This window comes from Orussus abietinus, unplaced genomic scaffold (assembly GCF_000612105.2).
Source record: "Orussus abietinus isolate OABI.00-Male unplaced genomic scaffold, Oabi_2.0 scaffold517, whole genome shotgun sequence".
Lineage (NCBI taxonomy): Eukaryota > Metazoa > Arthropoda > Insecta > Hymenoptera > Orussidae > Orussus > Orussus abietinus.
In genome coordinates this window covers 1-17,747 of record NW_019394664.1, presented here as the reverse complement: position 1 = coordinate 17,747, position 17,747 = coordinate 1, and the positions used below count along the sequence as shown (strand labels likewise).

Below are 17,747 nucleotides of genomic sequence, written 5' to 3'. Positions count from 1 at the left end.
CCATGAGCATCGCGTTCTTCCTTAGGACCTCCATAATCACGTATTAAAGTTTCAGATAATTCGGTGCACCCAGTTTGAAGAAAAGTTTTATATTTTCACGTATATATCTTTCATATCACCTTAAGTAATTCCTGAAATACTAGCAGCCATTCGCATACCGAGAGTCTCGAAGGCTACGAGATATCCTCGGTAAAAATATAAACGACGCCGTTTAACGCTTCTCTTTTGGTTACCCAGTGCAACGGCACTGATATCGATTAACCAACTATATTGTAATAGCGTCTCGATCGACGCTACTCGCGATAACACCAGATTCTTCAACGAATCGTGGTCGCGAAAAACGGTCAGAATGCGTTGCTGGTTTTTCCTGTTACCGCGGATTTGACCTATCGCCTAGGGAGATTCTTGAATACCCCGCACTCGGCGAGGTAGACAGATGCCCCAACTAAATCTACACCCTTCTTTTTCCGGTGATCTAGTCGCTAACAAGATGGCGTTTCTATGTGATAAGGTGTAGTCTTTAGTTGGAGCGTGCGCTCTTATCGTGCGACACGCTCGTCGAGGACGAAACGACTTGAGTTTTATGTCAGATGTGATAAGTTGATTCATTTTAGGCCTCCCTTTTAAACCCTAACAGGGTTTACAACAACACACGGTGAAGTTCTCGTTATCGACGATGCGGTATTGGTAGTTCTTGTAGGTCGTCAGGTCGAGCTCTCGCATCTGGTTGGTGTGGTCGTAGATCTTCTTCACGACAGGAGGGAAGCTGGGTATATTGGCTGCGGCGGCGATCTCGTCGTAGTAAGCCCACTGCCTCTCCTTCATCTTGTTGATGTGTCTCAGCTGGAGAACATTTCAAAGAGCGGTTGAAAATTCGACCCCGAAGATGTGCCCTTATCAGGGTGTGTAATTTCACGTATTTTGAGGCTTTTGATACGTAAACCGAGGAATTTAAAACAATAGTGAGAAAGAAAAAAATTAACCATAAATTATGAGTACGATTTATGTGAGATATTAATTTATTTATTTATTGTATCGATGACTTACAGGGATCCCCTGCTCCAGAAGAGCTGCCTTTTCTCGCTCCATGTCTTCTCGCATCTCCTTCGAGGAGGGTAATTTTATACGGCCCTCCAGGATCCCCAGGATGTAGTGCGACTGGATGTGGAACATCGGGAACGGGATCACGATCCCGGGCAAGCCCATGAAGAACAGATTCGGCATGTCGGTGTGCAACAGGTGCTTGTAGATCGGCTCCACGTGGTTGTCCTCCGTGCTGAGCTCAACCTTATCCGAGAGGAAAGGATACGTGAACTTGTATCCTGAAAAGTAGATTCCTTGCATGCATTCTTCGGGTAGATCTTCGACATCTCTTGGGTTCAGGACCTCGACGACCTTACCCGTACAGTATATGAAGGCGTCGATCTCCGCCGAGGAGCCGTCCTTGAAGATGAAGGTCTTCCCTCGCACCGACTCCACCCCAGGTCGCTGTTCCACGTTCTTCATCATCTTCGCGTCCACGGGAGTCGGCAAGTTGTGGCTCAAGTATACCTGAAGAAGTAGGAAATATACAATGCCAATGATGTATCGCTGTATATCATACATTATATGTAATGCATACCTTATCCGCGAAATTGGACACCTCGATGGCGATGTCGATGCCGGACCAGGAGGCTCCAAGGATGCAGACCTTCTTCCCGGAGTAGATCTCCGGTATCCGGTACTGATGGCTGTGGATGCAGCTTCCGGGGAAGCTGTCGATCCCCCTGATACGCGGCACGTGCCCCACGGTGTAATGCCCGTTGCAGAGGATGACCACGTCGAAGGTCTTCGTGGTCTTCAGCTTGGCCTCCAGGTCCACGTAGGTGACCATCCACAACACCTGCCCGTTCTTCAGGACCTCGGGCTCCACGTGTTTCACCAGAGTATTGAGCTATACCAGAAACGTTAATTTCTCCACTCGTGACATTACTAACTCTAAATTATATTACAATCTAAATTATATAACAAAATGTCGTGCATCGTGCACAAATCTCACCTTTATATGTGGATACAGGTTAAAGTGCTTGGCGTATCCGAACAAGTACTCGCGGATCACGCTGTGGTGTACGAAGGACGGTCCCTCCAGCTCCTTGAACGGATAATCCGGGATCTGCATCACCTCCTTCGGCAGATTCGTCCTACAAGAACGTCCCCGTTATCGCAAAGCATTGTTACAAAGTATGCGCAAGCGTTAGTGGACTATTATCAGAGGAAAGACGCGCCGGCGTTCGTCATCGACAAGCGGCAGACCTCGCGTTAACTCTATCGTCAGCGAGTTTCGACATTTTTCTCGGAGAGGCTTTAACAACACCCGTGTTGTCTATCTTCCTAGCTATAAGTCCCGACATTGGCGTACTTCGGTCATTGACTCATTCCTTAGTCTCGTATGACTCGGTTATAGCACGTACCGCCGACTCTTATCATAAACCGCAGCGGACGCCTTTTCGAGAATGCCTTATTGGCCAGTCGATATCGACATCGGCCACAGCGACTCGAGATAAATCTTATCGTGGAACGGCCGGTGCGGTTTTCCTCTAGAAAATCTCTCTTATATCCTAAGATCTGCGTGCTCGGAGTACTGCTACTGGTATCGGGATACTTCTTATCAGCACCTGAGGTTCTTGTACATGCTGCTGTGCACCGGAAGCCCGTGTTTATCGGTGTCTGCGCGATCGGTGTACACCCAGGTACCTCCAACTTGGTCGGATTGTTCAAACAGAGTCAGGCTGTACGTTTCCGGTCGGGAAGCAACATGGCGGGCGACCACCAAACCTGCGACTCCTCCACCTACCACGGCGATTCTGGTCTTGCTGCTCGGCATCTTTCCCTGGGTCTTCCGGTAGCCTAAAAGAATTCATTTCTGTATATTACGAGGAAAAAACGGAGAATAAGACAAAACGAGTTCAGACGCAGCAACCCATAAACGGAAACCGAGTCGTTTTGGCCTAACGTCGTATAAATGTGTACAAAACATATAAATGTCCTCAAACAGGTTCAAAGAAAATTGTTTTCGTTTCTTTTTTTTTTTCTATTTTCAACTGTTATTAATCGCAATTATTTACGTGAAACGTAGTAAAATCCCAGATTGTACAGGGAAAGTGGAAAATAATGTGCCGATAATTGTGGCTCAAGTCAGTTTTTTTGGTAGAAATGTCGCATTATTGTCATTTAAATTGAGGCAATGCAAAATGTGGGATGAATTCGTTCTTTCATATTTTTGACTCGAGAATAAAAGACCCTACACTCCGGATATCTTATCCCCTACGGGTCATGTATACGCGACACGAGTGTACAGTTACATAAATCACGATCTATGTGTATAAACCGTGATTTACATAAACTTTCAGCGAGTCGCCACCGCCCCTTGATACCTAGCGGCTAATTGTGCGATAAAATGCAGGAATGTGGAACGGGTTCACGTTACGTCGCATTACGTCTCGTAGCGAGTAAGAATGAATGAAACTACTACGAGACTCGCGATTCGAGATTAACGCTAAACCTGCCGACGATTTATACCCCCATTACAAATACCATTTAAAATGGTCAATTTGACCCGCCGGCGGTAGGTTTAATGTTAAGAACGCGACGAACGACTACCGAAATGGCCAACGGCGTCGTGGGGAACGACGCGCGGCATTACCCAACTGTATCTCCCACCTTAATGTTTATATCACAGGTTTCGGGGTGAAACTCGCAACCCACACTCGTGGGATAATACAAACTGTCGAATGGCGACGTTAAAAGTCGTTAACGAGCATTACTGGAGGCAGAAAAAGCGAGAAAAGAGGCGCGAGGAAAGCGAAGCGTGGGTCCTCGTAAAGTGGAACTTCCAAGATGGCGGCGCGACGCGGCGTCACTCGCAGAAAAACATACCGGCCCCTCTGCTGATTAAAGTCGAGCTGTCCAACTGGAATCTGGGATCGTGTTAATCGAAAGGGGAGCTTCGACACAATTTGCCGGAACGGGAATGAAGACGTTGATTCGAAATTGGGGAATCCAACTGTCTGCACGCGCTGATATGCGTTGGCACGCCTTGATACGCGTTGCTGGCCAGGGGACTTAAGGTCGCGGGAAGCGGAGGTCACGAATCTCGGACTATCTGGGGACAAGTTCCGAACCGACTTGGCCAGCGACTGAGTAAAGACTGTCCACTCGACGGGGACACGCGGTGCATTAACGTGCTCCGTTCCCGCAGTCTCCCCGGCCTGGTTTCGCCCTGCGCGCCCCTCGGTTCCCCGGGAATCTCCGGTCCTTCCGAGAAGTCGTTCGGTCTTCTGATGAAATCGCGGAAACGGTGGAGTCAGAACCGGGGAGGAGATCTCTGTCGTCCGGTGGCTGCGAATCGGAACGATCTTCGGCGAAGGGACGCCTGCCGGAACGAGAAGACGCACCGAAGGCGGAAACCAAAGCGGCCTCAACCGTCACGACAGGAGTCCGAGATTTATGGACATTAATGGCACCCTTTCTTGCCTTTTAAATATCTATTACGCATTTCAATTTCGCTACGAACCTTACAAGACGCCTTCGACGTTCCTGATGGACGCGATCGATAGGAATTACCTGGATTTTCGGGACTGATTTCAATCGGCCGGTATCGATGGAAGTTCAAAATGGCGGCGGCGCCGTCAGGAAGCGTAGATTCCCATCACCAGTATTGTGGGTGTTAGAGCCGCCCTTTCTTCCGTTTCTGATACCTATTATGTAGCACGGGTTGAGAGGGAACTTAAAATACGTATTTGGCAGTCGTAGTGAATGTATTTCATAAGAATTAGACGCATTTTCGGGGCGGATTCGGGGGCACTGGGAAATTCAAGATGGCGGTCACGCCTGGTCGTCTTCCGTTCTTTCGCGCGGTAATTCATGGAAATTACGCGTTTCTTCGGGATTTTCGACTCCGTTTAAACACCGAGGATGTTGGTCCCGATTATTTCTTCACGATTTTGGCAGCAGAGGTCCCGAAAACCCGATATTTTCGCCGTCAGGTTTTCTTAATACGGCGACGCCTCCAGAAATACTCCCTCGGCACCCACGCTGTCTCATCTCGAGTGCCAGTCAGAAATCTGTGCTCTTGACCATCCGCAATCTGCGCTCGCTCTTGCATCACGTTTTTCGCATCGCACCTTCTGTCCAAGAACGCAGTGAAAGTAATCGCCGTGAAAGTATGCGCAACCGATCGGGAGTAGCGCCGGGACGAGGAAACACGGGCCTCCTCGTGATATGTCGTTCCACGTACTTTGCCTTACAAGTCCGATACATTATCACTGAATGCGTACGCATAACATCGACTATACTTGTCAGTTACATTGTATCGGGCTAAATAAAACTATACGAGACCTCGGCGTATGCCCATCGACTACTTATTCGCGAGAAGATGAATAAATCTTCGCACGAGCGTCGAATATTTTTAGCAGTCCCCCTCGAGAGGCGAAACGCTTTCTTAGATTTTATTGTTGTCGCCTGGCGCTTACGTATATCAGTGACATGCGATATTATGGTAGCAATGTTTGTATGGCCGGTGTTATTAAACTCAGCCGAGCCTCTGTGTGCGTCAGATGTGTATAACCAGCCATTAGGGACTGGTTTGAAATTCGTTGTAATCAATGCCGGGGAAAAAATGGTGTTGCGTGGAAATGATAGTTAAAAGTTTCCGCCCAAAAGGTTACGCCATGTCGATGTAATCAAGAACCGTAAGACTTAATTCAGGGTAAACAGTAAACGGAGCAGAGAGACATTTTAAGACGTGCGGATATTTTTCCTTGCTTGGTAAATAAATGATTAAAAGTCGGACGTAGTTTCCACTCACCGGAGGGAAAGAGCATTTAAAAAGCGCCGGGCAAAAGTCTATAGGAAACTTGGAAGGCCAGACCAAGGAGCGAATGACTGTAATTAGGAGGTTGCAAGTCGATGGGCTTCCTTAAATTTAAGACTTACAATTTACATTACTTTCCGGTCGAGTAAGGAGGATAACCTCGTCGGCTCGGAAAAGAAAATCCGAAGGATGTAATTAAGGTATTAACTTCGGCAAAAGATCAGCCTTTGGGAAACATGCAAATATGCATCCACGAGACTTAACTACCGCGTGATATTTCAATCTCGCAATTTCCGCCCAATTACTCAACTTTTGCGGTTGAACCGATTCTTTCTGGGGATACAGGTTTATGAAATTAACCTTTCATCTCGCAGAGACTGTCACGAGTTGTTTTAAATTATTTTTTATGAATTTATCGCGTTCTCGGGGATTAACGAGTTCCGCGTAGACGGCCATCTTGGAAAAGATGCGGAGACGAGCGTTTTACGATTTACATCGTAAGACGTTCTTTCCGGTCGATCGTAAAGCATGACCTCGTTGACTCGGAAAGGAAAACTCAAACGACATAATTAAAGCATAAAATAAGCCATGGTAATTCCGTCTCTGGATGCTCGATAGTATGCAAAAGACTCGCACACTCGGTGCATGGTTCTGAATGGTACTTTTTACTTTTGCGGTTGTTAAAGACATTCCTACACTTTTCCTCGTCATACACTCGGTGGTTATTTAATATTCTAAGGATTATCCATAATTTTATCAAGCATTTTTCCGTAGATCAGTTCCAAATATGTCTTCGACACTGTGCAGGGATAATGGATTCCGCGTAGGTGGCCATCTTGAGATCGAAGAAGAGCGTCTTCTTGGAATGCCTGGCGATTTATCGGTCGGTTTCCTCCGGAATTGCTCCGGGAATAGAACGCATCATTGGCGACCCATCGGAAAGAATCCGAGGTCCACGAGGAGTCCTTTTCATTTTTTGACCTTCACCTTGCAGCCATTCGATTCTTCGCTTCCTTTTCCTACACCCGAAGAGGCGGGATTGCGTCATCGCGGTCCTCAGGGTCATCTTCTTTGCGAAAATCGATCTCGTAACTGGATCTCTCCGGTGAAGTATTTTCTACGAAAATTTAACGATAGCCCACTTGGACTCATCGAGGTCAGGCGATAAGACTTCCTCTGGTTCCTTCAAGAACGCCGTGTCGGCCATCCTGAAGAATGAGAGAACGTGTTACTTTAAGGACATCCAACACTTTTAATGACGTGAGTATTTATAAACTGTTATGAATTCATTATCGGGACATTTTATACATCTCGCAATAATCATTCCTCACTTTTTCGTAGGATCGCGGTAATTCGGCTTCCCGTTGAATAATCTCTAGCGTGTCGCGTTAATTTACATATCACGAAGTGATAGACTTTACGACGTCTGACTCAGTACAGGAATTATTCCCAAAGAAGGATCGAATCGTGTACAATGCGTAAAAATCCTTCTCAATGCCCTCGAGCACCCTTTCTCTGTTTGCATTTTAACGTGTACACATTTAGAAGAGAAAAAAAAAAGGGAAAAAAAAATCCTTGCAATAACACAGGGCGATTTACTTTGACATTTGCGAGCCGGCTGCGAAATAACGCTCGTATAGGAAATACCAGCCGGGATAATTACGAGAAAGGAACAGCTCCTTCCTTTTGGAACACCTTACTCCGATATTTTTCCGCATACAAGGCGAGCGACTTTAAAATACTGCGCGAACAAGACTCGTGTCATTATTCCTCGCGTAAAAAAAGACACCCACGAAATTCAGGCGACCTCCTGTTCTTGCGGATTAAGTAGCCTCTTCTCAGAGAAAGAAAAAAAAAAAAATACAGGAAAAAAGATATGAAAATGGGAGGATAGCGAATGAAAGGATGTACTTCTTTACAACCGTGGGAAGAGCTCAATTCTTGACAAAAGACGTCATTTAGCTCGAATCGTAAAACTCGTTCGGAAGAAAGCCCTCTTCAGTGCACGGCTCATTGATCTGAATGAAAAAAAAAAAACAAAGGGGAAGTAATGACTATCGATTCCAGCTTCTCGGATGGAATGCGAGGAATTCCCTGCGACACTCCCAAACGAGCTCGGTGGTAAAGCTGCCATTTTTGCGACAGCCTTCGCACTCGAGTCTCGAATTTCCACCTGAGCGCTTTTTACAACGACTCTCGAGGCCTTCGTCTTGAATTTTTCTCGTTACCGATTGCGCGCCTTGCGACGTTATTTCATTGTGACGTCTTCACCAGCGTAACATTACCGCATTACGTCTTGTGCAATCGCCAATCCCTTGAATAACTTCTGAACCGATTTCGCAATTGGTTCCAGCTGGTAAAAGAGAAAGAATGAAAAAAAAAAGGGAAAAAATAGCTCGAACATAATAGGATAAAAAGTTTCACAGTTTCAACGTAAAAGTGAGGATTCTTCATCCCGACTAAATATGTGATTGATTAAACAAGTATTTACTTTAATCGGCCGCGAAATGAGGGACCAAGGAAATATGAAATATTTGACATTGCGTATCTCTGTATCAAATGTACCAATCGGTTAGCACTCGTGGCTTAAAAAACGCGAGAAATCGTCCAATCTCGGTGACCTGGTTAAAGTTGACATTACTCATTCAAGAGGTACATTCTTCGTCTAGTTTGTCGCGCCAGAATAAATATCGCAGATAATGACTAGGTCAGAGTTTTGCGCCTCTATTTCCATATATTTGGTGCGAAACTCTACAGAGTTTTTTAATCAGGTGCTCCCTGGGAAAATCTTGAATTATAGAGTAGCTCACTTTTTGTGGCGGGTTGTCGGCTTCTGAAAAGAATAATTTCCCTTTATTAATTAATGTGGACACGTTTTCGTCCCCTCGCGCTACTTCTTAATATCCGCGGGCAGTTTAAGAAATCTTTGTTTACGCGCACTTTGAGACATCGTGTATAATTATTATCGCGCCGAGACGACGGATGTGCCGGCACGTCCCACGAAATTCTGGGTCGAGCACCGCGGTGTCATTTTCGTCCCGAAAGAACGATTAATCGGTCCCTTATCGGCCTCGCCGGATTTTTCGAGCTGTCGAAACGAGTAGCCGAGTTTTCGGTCCCGAATATGCGACTCCTTTAGTTCCTCCTAGAGTTCCTGTAGATCGATTAAAATCTTGCATATATATTGCACAAAAATTTGTACAAAGAAAGGGTTAAGAGAAAGGCTCCTTCGGCCCTTATTACATAGTTTTCTTCCTGCACTATTTCCCTATAATTTAGCGTTGGCACTTAACCTCCACCTAGAATAAAAGAAAAAAGGAACGTTTAAATGTCGCGAGATTCGTAATTGGAGCGACCCGAAAAAGAATTACACGAAAGCCGAATACATGTGCACTTATGTGGACGTAAAAGATCTCTTATCCCACGTGACGTAGTGAGCGAGATAACGCCGCTCGTGTGTGAACGATCGGTGATTAATGTTGTTTAATATATTTAGCAACTTTGCACTCACGCAGGAGAACGCAGACTCGGGATTTTCGACCAATCTCTCAAGGTTCGAAAAGAAAAAAAGAGAATAGAAAATGATACCGTTAAACTATCCGAAAATCAGAACTTTATTAACGCGCCTTTTTTTTATCGCAGGCGATACTTTTTATCGACCGTCGAGATATCGAAACTCGCGCGCGCTCGTGGCGTCATCTTGCGACGGAGGTGCAAAGCCCGTGCAGGTTTCCCTGAGAATGGAGTCTTACGGCCCGGTTCCACATTTTCGAGTTAACCGGAGTTTAATTCGTTTATAGGAGGTTTAAATTAAGTGTAAACCAGTTTAATTTCAGTTAACTCGAATTATGGAACCGGGCCCTAATCCACGCAATATAGCAGCGCCACAAGTAGGGAACTACTCTACCGACCCGAAGTTCCACAAAAGTTCCACCGAATATTACCGTCCCACGGAAGTGCAGAATTATCCCCGAAACTCTGCGATTCGCGATAAAAAAAAGTCGCTTCCTCGTGGGTATACGTTTCAAATCTCTCGAGATTGTCCTTTAAACTCGTTTATCGCCCCTCCTGAGAGAAGAAATCCCGGGTTAGAAGCGAAATTCGGGAAAGAGCGAGGTGAAATTCTCGAGCCACTCGTCGGGGCCGCATCAGCCGAAGCGCGGGCTCGCGATCCCGTGCGAGAGCACGGAGGAAGATTTGAAAGTACCGCCGCTCTTTCTCGGGGCGAAAAGAAGGTGGTTTTTCGGTGAGATACGGCGGGTATCTCGCCCAGGGAATGTCTTGGCCAAGGAGGCCAGGGCAGCGGCTCGCCTAGCCGAGGGCTGGGCGCGAGGCTCGCGTCCGTTTTCCCGGGCCCGAGTTTCGTGCTTGCCGTAAATTACGAAAAAGAGTGTCAAGTCGGTGGAGGAATGTGGCACTTCAAGATGGCCGCCAGTTACTTTAGTAATTTACGGCTGTATCTTTCTTTGTTGTCGCTGGCGTAATTGCGGCCAGGGATCGCGGAGCGGAGGACCTCGGCTGCTCGGGAAGTGGTGGAGCGGACCTACGACGGGCACCTTCCCGGCGGGCCTGCGACCTCGAGGAAACACCAGGAGGGAATATGCGACCGAGGCGGACCGAGGCATCGCGACGGCCTTAAAAGAGATTATTCCGAGATATCCCGCCGTAGGCTCGACGCTGTCCTGTTATCGAGGTGATATCGGGCCACGGCCAGGTCCCCGACTTAACCTCGACGCGACCCCCTGGAGGCCGAGCCCGGGTCGCTCCGAGTCGCATCTATGTACGGCCGAGGGGATGCTCGTCGAACCTTTTTGGAGAACCGAGCCTTCCAGCTTTTTTATTTCCTCCGAGAAGCCAGCGAGCTGCGCGGCTCTGCCATCCTCTGAAGGAGCCTCCGGGTCGAGACACAGAGCCTGTCGTCCAGGGTTCCGCTATGGGATGGTTCCTAGACATGGTTCTCCCTGAAGACAGTGCCTTTTAAATCAAGGGTACCTCGGCTACCGTGGTCCGTGACGATGCTCCTACCTCGAGTCGTAGACCCTGTGTAACCTGAAAGTTGTGCCTTAGAGTTTGGTCCTAGGTCGTGCCCTGGCGAGAGGTACCGGAGATTTCGTATCCATGCACGGCCTAGTTACGAAAGAACATCTCCGGTCTGACCCTGGAGATCGTATAGGATGCTCGGTATTGTTTTCGATTAAAAAGATCGAGTGTTCGATCTGGAGTGCCTTGTTAATATGGTATAGTCTTATGGCCGAGTTCTATAAGTCAGGATAGTGCCTTTTTTGTAGAGGTTCGCCGTGGTGTTTTTTGAATGCGAGCGAACCATTGACTCGACCAAGCATACGTATCAAAGAAGAAAATGCTATAACCCGGAAGATTAACATGTTATTCTTGGATTCTATGTCAGCGTGCCGATAGGATTATCGACGATAGCTAGAGTTCAGCCATGATGTTGCACGGTCCTCGTCCATTGGCACAGTAGCATCCAGTCGTGAATGTATTGTAAGTGTATTTCAACTCGGTAAAATTTTGCATCGTTCGCATGCACTTTCATATTATTGTAGATTACAAAAGAATCCTTACATTAGGACCATTCGTATATTAAAAATAAATCGACATCTCAAGTCGACTTCGTGCTCAATTTATGTCGATCAATATTTTCTAATCGGAACATATACTTCATGACTCCTGCTTGCTTGCGTTGCAGCTGGATTGAGCTAGGTCCTAAGAGGCCTAGCATGGGCCACTATGAATCCGCCTGCGGTCAGTAAGTCGAGCACTCGTGGCTCCGGATACCACCAAAAGGCACTAGCTGAAATCCGCAACTCCTTGCTTCCATTTGCTAACATCGGAGGAACCGGAGAGGTAGGTTCCAGTGCTGCGAGTACCATCTCCACTCTTTCTACGACTAGTGGAGTGAGTTCCGCATCAGGACTAAGTGGCTTGTCGGGAGCCTCCGGATCCACAGCGGACAAGCCAGACCAGCGTCAAGCCCTAGCCCAATTATTAGCAATGGGTTACTCCGAGGTAACGTTTCATTTCAAATGATCTCAGAAAGCCAAAGTACCAAACGTACTAACCGAGATATTCGATCGTAACAGGAAATAGGGTTGCGTGCTCTGAAGCTAGCAGGATGGCGTCTGGACGCAGCGATCGAGTTTCTAAAGCAAGCCCAGGGCGAATCTCTGAACGGCCTAGGGAAGCTGAACACCAAGCTGATAAGGAAACCAAGTTTGGAAAGGGAGTTAAGTCTCCAACGAGGGAGTCCAGCCCTGGACAGCGGAGCAGGCAGTTCCAGGTCGGACAGTCCTCGCCTGACCGAGCTCAGTCCGCACCCCCAGCTGAGTAGGCAATACTCCCCGAGTAGTTTCGTCGAACGCGAGCCTCCTCCGCCACCTCCCCCGAGATGCAGCTCCACCCCGCCACCGCCACCACCACCTCATGCCCCCTACGGTCAATCGAACGTGCCAAGCAACATGCAACAGATGCTGAAGAGAATGTCCCCAGCCCCCGTGGTCCCAACCAGGCCTCCACCAGCGGCACCCGGGAGTTCCGGGTCCACGTCGAACTCCGTGAATCCTCCTCAAAGAGGCACCAGTCCCGTAGCGACGTCCAGTGGTAGCTCGAACGGTCGCCAACCCATGATCGTTCAAAACGGTCCTCAGGTACGGTAGGATGAGATGCATGGGTACGATGTAATATACCAGAGTTCTAAAAAGGAAATCCATCGACATCGACAGGTGCAACAACAGCTCAGCCAGCAGATGCAGGCGCTCAGCATCTACCAGTCGAGCGGCAACGCGGTGGGTGGGAGCAGCCAGGTGGAGCCGCCCCCACCGTACCCCATCGTGCCCTCGCCCTCGTCAGGGCCGGTGCAACCGCCCTCGTACAGCGCCTCGATGCAGAACCGGCAGAGTCCGACCCAGTCCCAGCAGGACTACAGGAAGAGCCCGTCCTCGGGGATCTACTCGGGCCCCACGTCAGCGGGCTCGCCGAGTCCCATTACGGTGTCGACTGTCTCCCCCAGCACCCAGGGCTCCATGGCGCGACCCACCCCCCTGCAGGCCTGGGGCGCGCGCCAGGCGAAGACGCAGCCGCCGATCATCATGCAATCGGTGAAGAGTACCCAAGTACAAAAGCCAGTCCTGCAGACGGCGATCGCGCCGACCTCGCCGCAGCCGATCTCGACGACCAGCAACACGCCCCCACCGCCGCCGTCGTACGCGTCCTCGATCCAGCAGAAGCAGCAGCAACAGCAGCAGCAACAGCCCCCTCCGGCGTACCCACCGGGGAACTCTCAGGGTGGCGTTGCGCCGTCCAACTCGGGGTCTCTCGGCGTTCCGGTCGGCGTGCCCACGACGGAGCCCCCCAGCTATGCCACCACCATGCAGGCCCTGGCTGCTCAACGCGGGATCCATCATCCTCTTCCTCCACCACCCTATGGCACCCCTACCGAGGATACCACCGGGATATCGACCGTGGAGAGCGGCACCGCTCCTAGGTCCTCGCCCGTTGCGCATCACCCCCCTCTGCAGAGGAAGTACTCCCCTGCGGAGGGGTGTCCGCACCCCGCGGAACCGAGCCCTATGCCCTCGTCTGTTCCCACCCCCAGGAACAATATCCATCCGTCTCTTCCGGATTCCGGCTCCGCCAAGGCGCAGGCGCCCTCGCCCTCACAGTACAAGATAAAGCACCAGTCGCCCATCCCCGAGAGGAAGCACATGAGCAAGGAGAAGGAGGAGGAGCGCAGGGACTGCAAGGTCCGGAACTACTCGCCGCAGGCCTTCAAGTTCTTCATGGAACAGCACGTGGAGAACGTCCTTAAGTCCCACAAACAGCGATTATATCGTCGGCTTCAGCTAGAGACGGAGATGGCCAAGATCGGACTCAGCGCCGAAGCCCAGTGCCAGATGAGGAAGATGCTCTCCCAGAAGGAGTCCAACTATATCAGGCTCAAACGCGCCAAAATGGACAAGTCCATGTTCACCAAGATCAAGCCCATCGGCGTAGGTGCCTTCGGGGAAGTCACGCTTGTTAGGAAACTGGATACGAATCAGTTCTACGCCATGAAGACCCTCCGCAAGGCCGACGTGCTGAACAGGAACCAGGTCGCCCACGTCAAGGCCGAGAGGGACATCCTCGCCGAGGCCGACAACGAGTGGGTCGTCAAGCTCTACTACTCCTTTCAGGACAAGGACAATTTGTACTTCGTCATGGACTATATACCCGGGGGAGACCTCATGTCGCTGCTGATTAAATTCGGCATCTTCAAGGAACCTCTTGCCAGGTTTTACATCGCCGAGCTCACCTGCGCCGTCGAGAGCGTGCACAAGATGGGATTCATTCATAGAGACATCAAGCCGGATAATATCCTCATCGACCGGGATGGACACATCAAGCTCACGGATTTCGGCCTGTGCACGGGATTTCGCTGGACCCATAACTCCAAGTATTATCAACAAAATGGTAATAACCTGTCTTAGTACTAGCACGAGGTTAAAATATTACATGGATCATATTTTTAAGATGCGTCTAATATTACATACTTATTACATATTTATTTCTTATTTCTTTTTACATATTTATTACTAATAATCGGGGGAAAAAAATTACTCTTCTAAACGTTTTGCACCTTCATGGTCCTTTCATAATATATATTTTTTTTATCCATTTTCTTTATTCTACTTATTCAGATTCGTCCTTTAATCGATTTCATTCGCCCTTAGGACACAATAAGCAGGATTCGATGGACCCAGCCGACGACTGGAACAACGAGTGCCGGTGCATCCAGCTGAAACCCTTGGAACGAAGACGACATCGAGAGCATCAGCGATGTTTAGCCCACTCTCTCGTAGGGACGCCGAATTACATCGCGCCGGAAGTCTTGCAGCGAACAGGATACACGCAGTTATGTGACTGGTGGAGCGTCGGGGTAATCCTGTACGAGATGCTCGTCGGCTCGCCTCCCTTTCTCGCCAACACTCCGGCCGAAACGCAGTACAAGGTGTATATTCGCGATTTTTCATATTTCATATAAGGTTAACTAGCGTTTATATCTACAATATAATCAATATGTGTAAAGAAAAAAAATCAGAAATTGTACCGGTATGCTGAACTGCTATACTTTAATTTTTGATTTTACATATTGTAACATTTAATAACTCATCTAACCGCATAACGTCGACAGGTCATCAACTGGGAGACGACTCTGCACATCCCGAAGGAGGCGAACCTGTCTCCGGAAGGGATGGACCTGATCCTGAAGCTGTGCGTGGGCGCGGAGCGCCGCCTCGGGAAGAACGCCGACGAGGTGAAGAGCCACCCCTTCTTCTCGAGCATCGACTTCGAGAAGGGTCTCCGTCGGCAGGTGGCCCCCCACATACCTCGGATCCAGTACCCGACGGACACGAGCAACTTCGACCCCGTGGACCCGGACAAGCTGCGGAACTCCGAGTCCTCGGACTCAAACAAGTCGGACGAGCTCCTGGACAACGGGAAGCCCTTCCACGGGTTCTTCGAGTTCACGTTCCGGCGCTTCTTCGACGACGGAGGCGGCCCGGCGTATCCTAGTCGCATAAGTCTGGACGATAACGACAACCAGGGCCCGGTCTACGTATGACATTAGGTGTCGTCGAGGAGGCGCGAGGAGGCGGCGCCTCGAGGACGCTCGTCTCTCGTCCTCGGGCTCGCTCTTCAGGGTGTACCCACCGCTCGCGCTGCTCTCTCGAGTCGGAAATCCGCAATTCTGGGCGCGTGATCGCTACTTCCGCTCTCGCCTAAACATATGAACGCATCCGGCAGTCTCCGAGGGCTGATGCCTAATTTCCATACACGCGGAATCGACGCGGAGCGCGGAATGGCCCTGAGACGGCTTAACCATTCAGCCTAATGGCTTAACCCTAACGTGCCTACCGCCCTCCGCGTCGATTCCTCGTGCTTTCCGCGTATATGGAAATGAGGCATAACCCGTGCCGAGGTCGAACTGCAAATTATACATAGAGATGTTAAAAATGAATTGTATAAACGACTCCCGCCCCCGCGGTCGGACGCCGGGAAGTACGTCGCGTTGTACCTTGAAATGTCCTCGGCGCTCCCTTGAGGTTCTCGTTTCGCGTTCTCCGTGATTTCGGGGGAGCGGGTCGAACCCGACGAATTCTAAATTCACCGTGAAAGGAAACGGGGAGTACACTAACAATGAGAATCGACCTAGGGGAAGCCTTTCACGCGTATCGGCCTTCGCGTCCGGAAAGTACACGTTTAGGTACGTTTCAGCAAGTACTGTGATATTGCAGATAATTAGCGTAATGTGGCTTGTAACTGTATTGGTCCTATTTAACAGTTTCTTTTATATCAAACGACACGTTTATTATATATATATATTAATATTATTGTATTAATATTATTATATATTTGTATAGAACTCTTGAATGGATGTAATGTGTTCATTGCATATTATGCAGCTTCGTGTCTAAACGTTTATGTTGCTCGTGGCCACCTTCGGAAAGGGCGGTGCGGCTCGGTGGATTTCCGATCGCGATAGGAATCGAAACAAAAGGCGGAAGGAGCGATTTAGCGAGAGAACCTCACAGCGTTTCTAAGAGCTCGAGGAGAGATCCCTCGGTGGAATTGTGCCTTTTCCTCGGGTAGTTAGCCGTTAAGTAAGTTATTCGGTAGGTGGGAGACTCGGGGTCGTCGGAGGTCCGTTTAGAACGTGCCTTAGGCGAGCTAAGCCCGGTGCAACGTACTAGAAACGCCGAATCCGCACCTCTTGGGGATGGACAAGCGCGTGCCGAGGGCCGCCATCTTGGATCGCCGTGCGAGAACATTCGTTTACACTTCTTGAGCGCAATAATTATATTGCGAGCCTCCCTTGACAAGTTATGGAACGCTACTTACAAGAGCGGGGAGAAATTTACACGCAGTACGTGCTATGTATTGTTTTGCGATGCCTGACGCGATTTAAAAGTGAAACTTCAAGAGGCTTCACTCGGCTCGCTTCGGCCTTGATGGCTGAGACGCTTTGAAGAGTCGAAGAAAAAGAGGAAGAGGGACATTTATGCGATCTCTTCGGGAGGGGGAAATTTCATCGGATATCTTGGCTGTCATTAATCAAGGGGAAAACGCGCAGGCATCGGTTTGATAAACGTTTGAGATGGGAAACTCGATCGGCCGGTAGGGACGCGCTCGACGTCCCCGTAAAAAGCGCGGAAACGCGCCAGCCTTTTTCGCCTTATCATTGTTGCGATAACAGTGGACGGCCATACGATGCAGATCTGTTTAATATACCTGCGCGCCGTTTATATATAAGTGAATTCGATCCACCTGTACATTTTGTAATATCTTCGGAGCCCTCTGTAATTATACTCAGCGAGTAAGAAGTGTAAGCTAGTTTTCTAAGTCGGTATATATTATGTGAAACTTGTGTACATATTTTGGACGAGTGTTCTAAATTAAAACTACGTTTAATGCCGAGAGGGGCCCTCGTTTCTTGCTGCTAGTGGTCGGCACGTTTTACCTTGGATTCTTTTCGGATTAACGGCAAGAAATTTCTACTTTGAGACTATTGCGGGTATTTTACGGTTTTGAAAAAGTGCGCCAAGCGCATTCTGGGAACGTGTTGGGTAGAATAGTTATGAAAATTGACATAATGAATAATAGTCGATCGTTAATATTTGCTGGGAATGAATAATTGAATGTCGCTCTTCACCACGCGTTGACCTTTTTTTTTTTTAACAAAAATTGATGGCATTGGCGCGAACTTTTGAAAAGGGTTATAGACGAGCGACTAATAGGAATGCGAATCAAAGGCGCGTACTTGCAGCAGAGATGAGTTGGGAGATTGCTCACGGGCAGGGTCGTGCGATCGCATCCTGTGCTGCCCTCTGGTTTCGTACGT

General features: G+C 48.9%; 2 protein-coding genes across 3 annotated transcripts; one reads left to right on the top strand and one right to left on the bottom strand.

The window, feature by feature from the left end:
* Window positions 1-55: 55 nt before the first annotated feature.
* Window positions 56-4,214, bottom strand: LOC105694907 (flavin-containing monooxygenase FMO GS-OX-like 4). Of its 2 annotated transcripts, none has more exons than XM_012416047.2 (7): window positions 3,916-4,214; window positions 2,655-2,886; window positions 2,039-2,180; window positions 1,622-1,933; window positions 1,401-1,551; window positions 1,048-1,322; window positions 56-843 (listed from the first exon to the last, which is right to left on the bottom strand). In XM_012416047.2, the coding sequence occupies exons 2-7, from the start codon at window positions 2,861-2,863 to the stop codon at window positions 631-633; spliced, it is 1,302 nt and encodes a 433-aa protein (XP_012271470.1). In that variant the 5' UTR covers window positions 2,864-2,886; window positions 3,916-4,214; the 3' UTR covers window positions 56-630. The 2 variants fall into 2 exon arrangements, with proteins under 2 accessions (XP_012271470.1, XP_012271471.1); XM_012416048.2 differs by lacking the exon at window positions 3,916-4,214 and adding an exon at window positions 3,700-3,879.
* Window positions 4,215-10,114: 5,900 nt separating this feature from the next.
* Window positions 10,115-17,323, top strand: LOC105694861 (serine/threonine-protein kinase Warts). Its single transcript, XM_012415948.1, has 6 exons — window positions 10,115-11,353; window positions 11,559-11,878; window positions 11,953-12,516; window positions 12,592-14,317; window positions 14,578-14,855; window positions 15,039-17,323. The coding sequence occupies exons 2-6, from the start codon at window positions 11,600-11,602 to the stop codon at window positions 15,468-15,470; spliced, it is 3,279 nt and encodes a 1,092-aa protein (XP_012271371.1). The 5' UTR covers window positions 10,115-11,353; window positions 11,559-11,599; the 3' UTR covers window positions 15,471-17,323.
* Window positions 17,324-17,747: the final 424 nt, after the last annotated feature.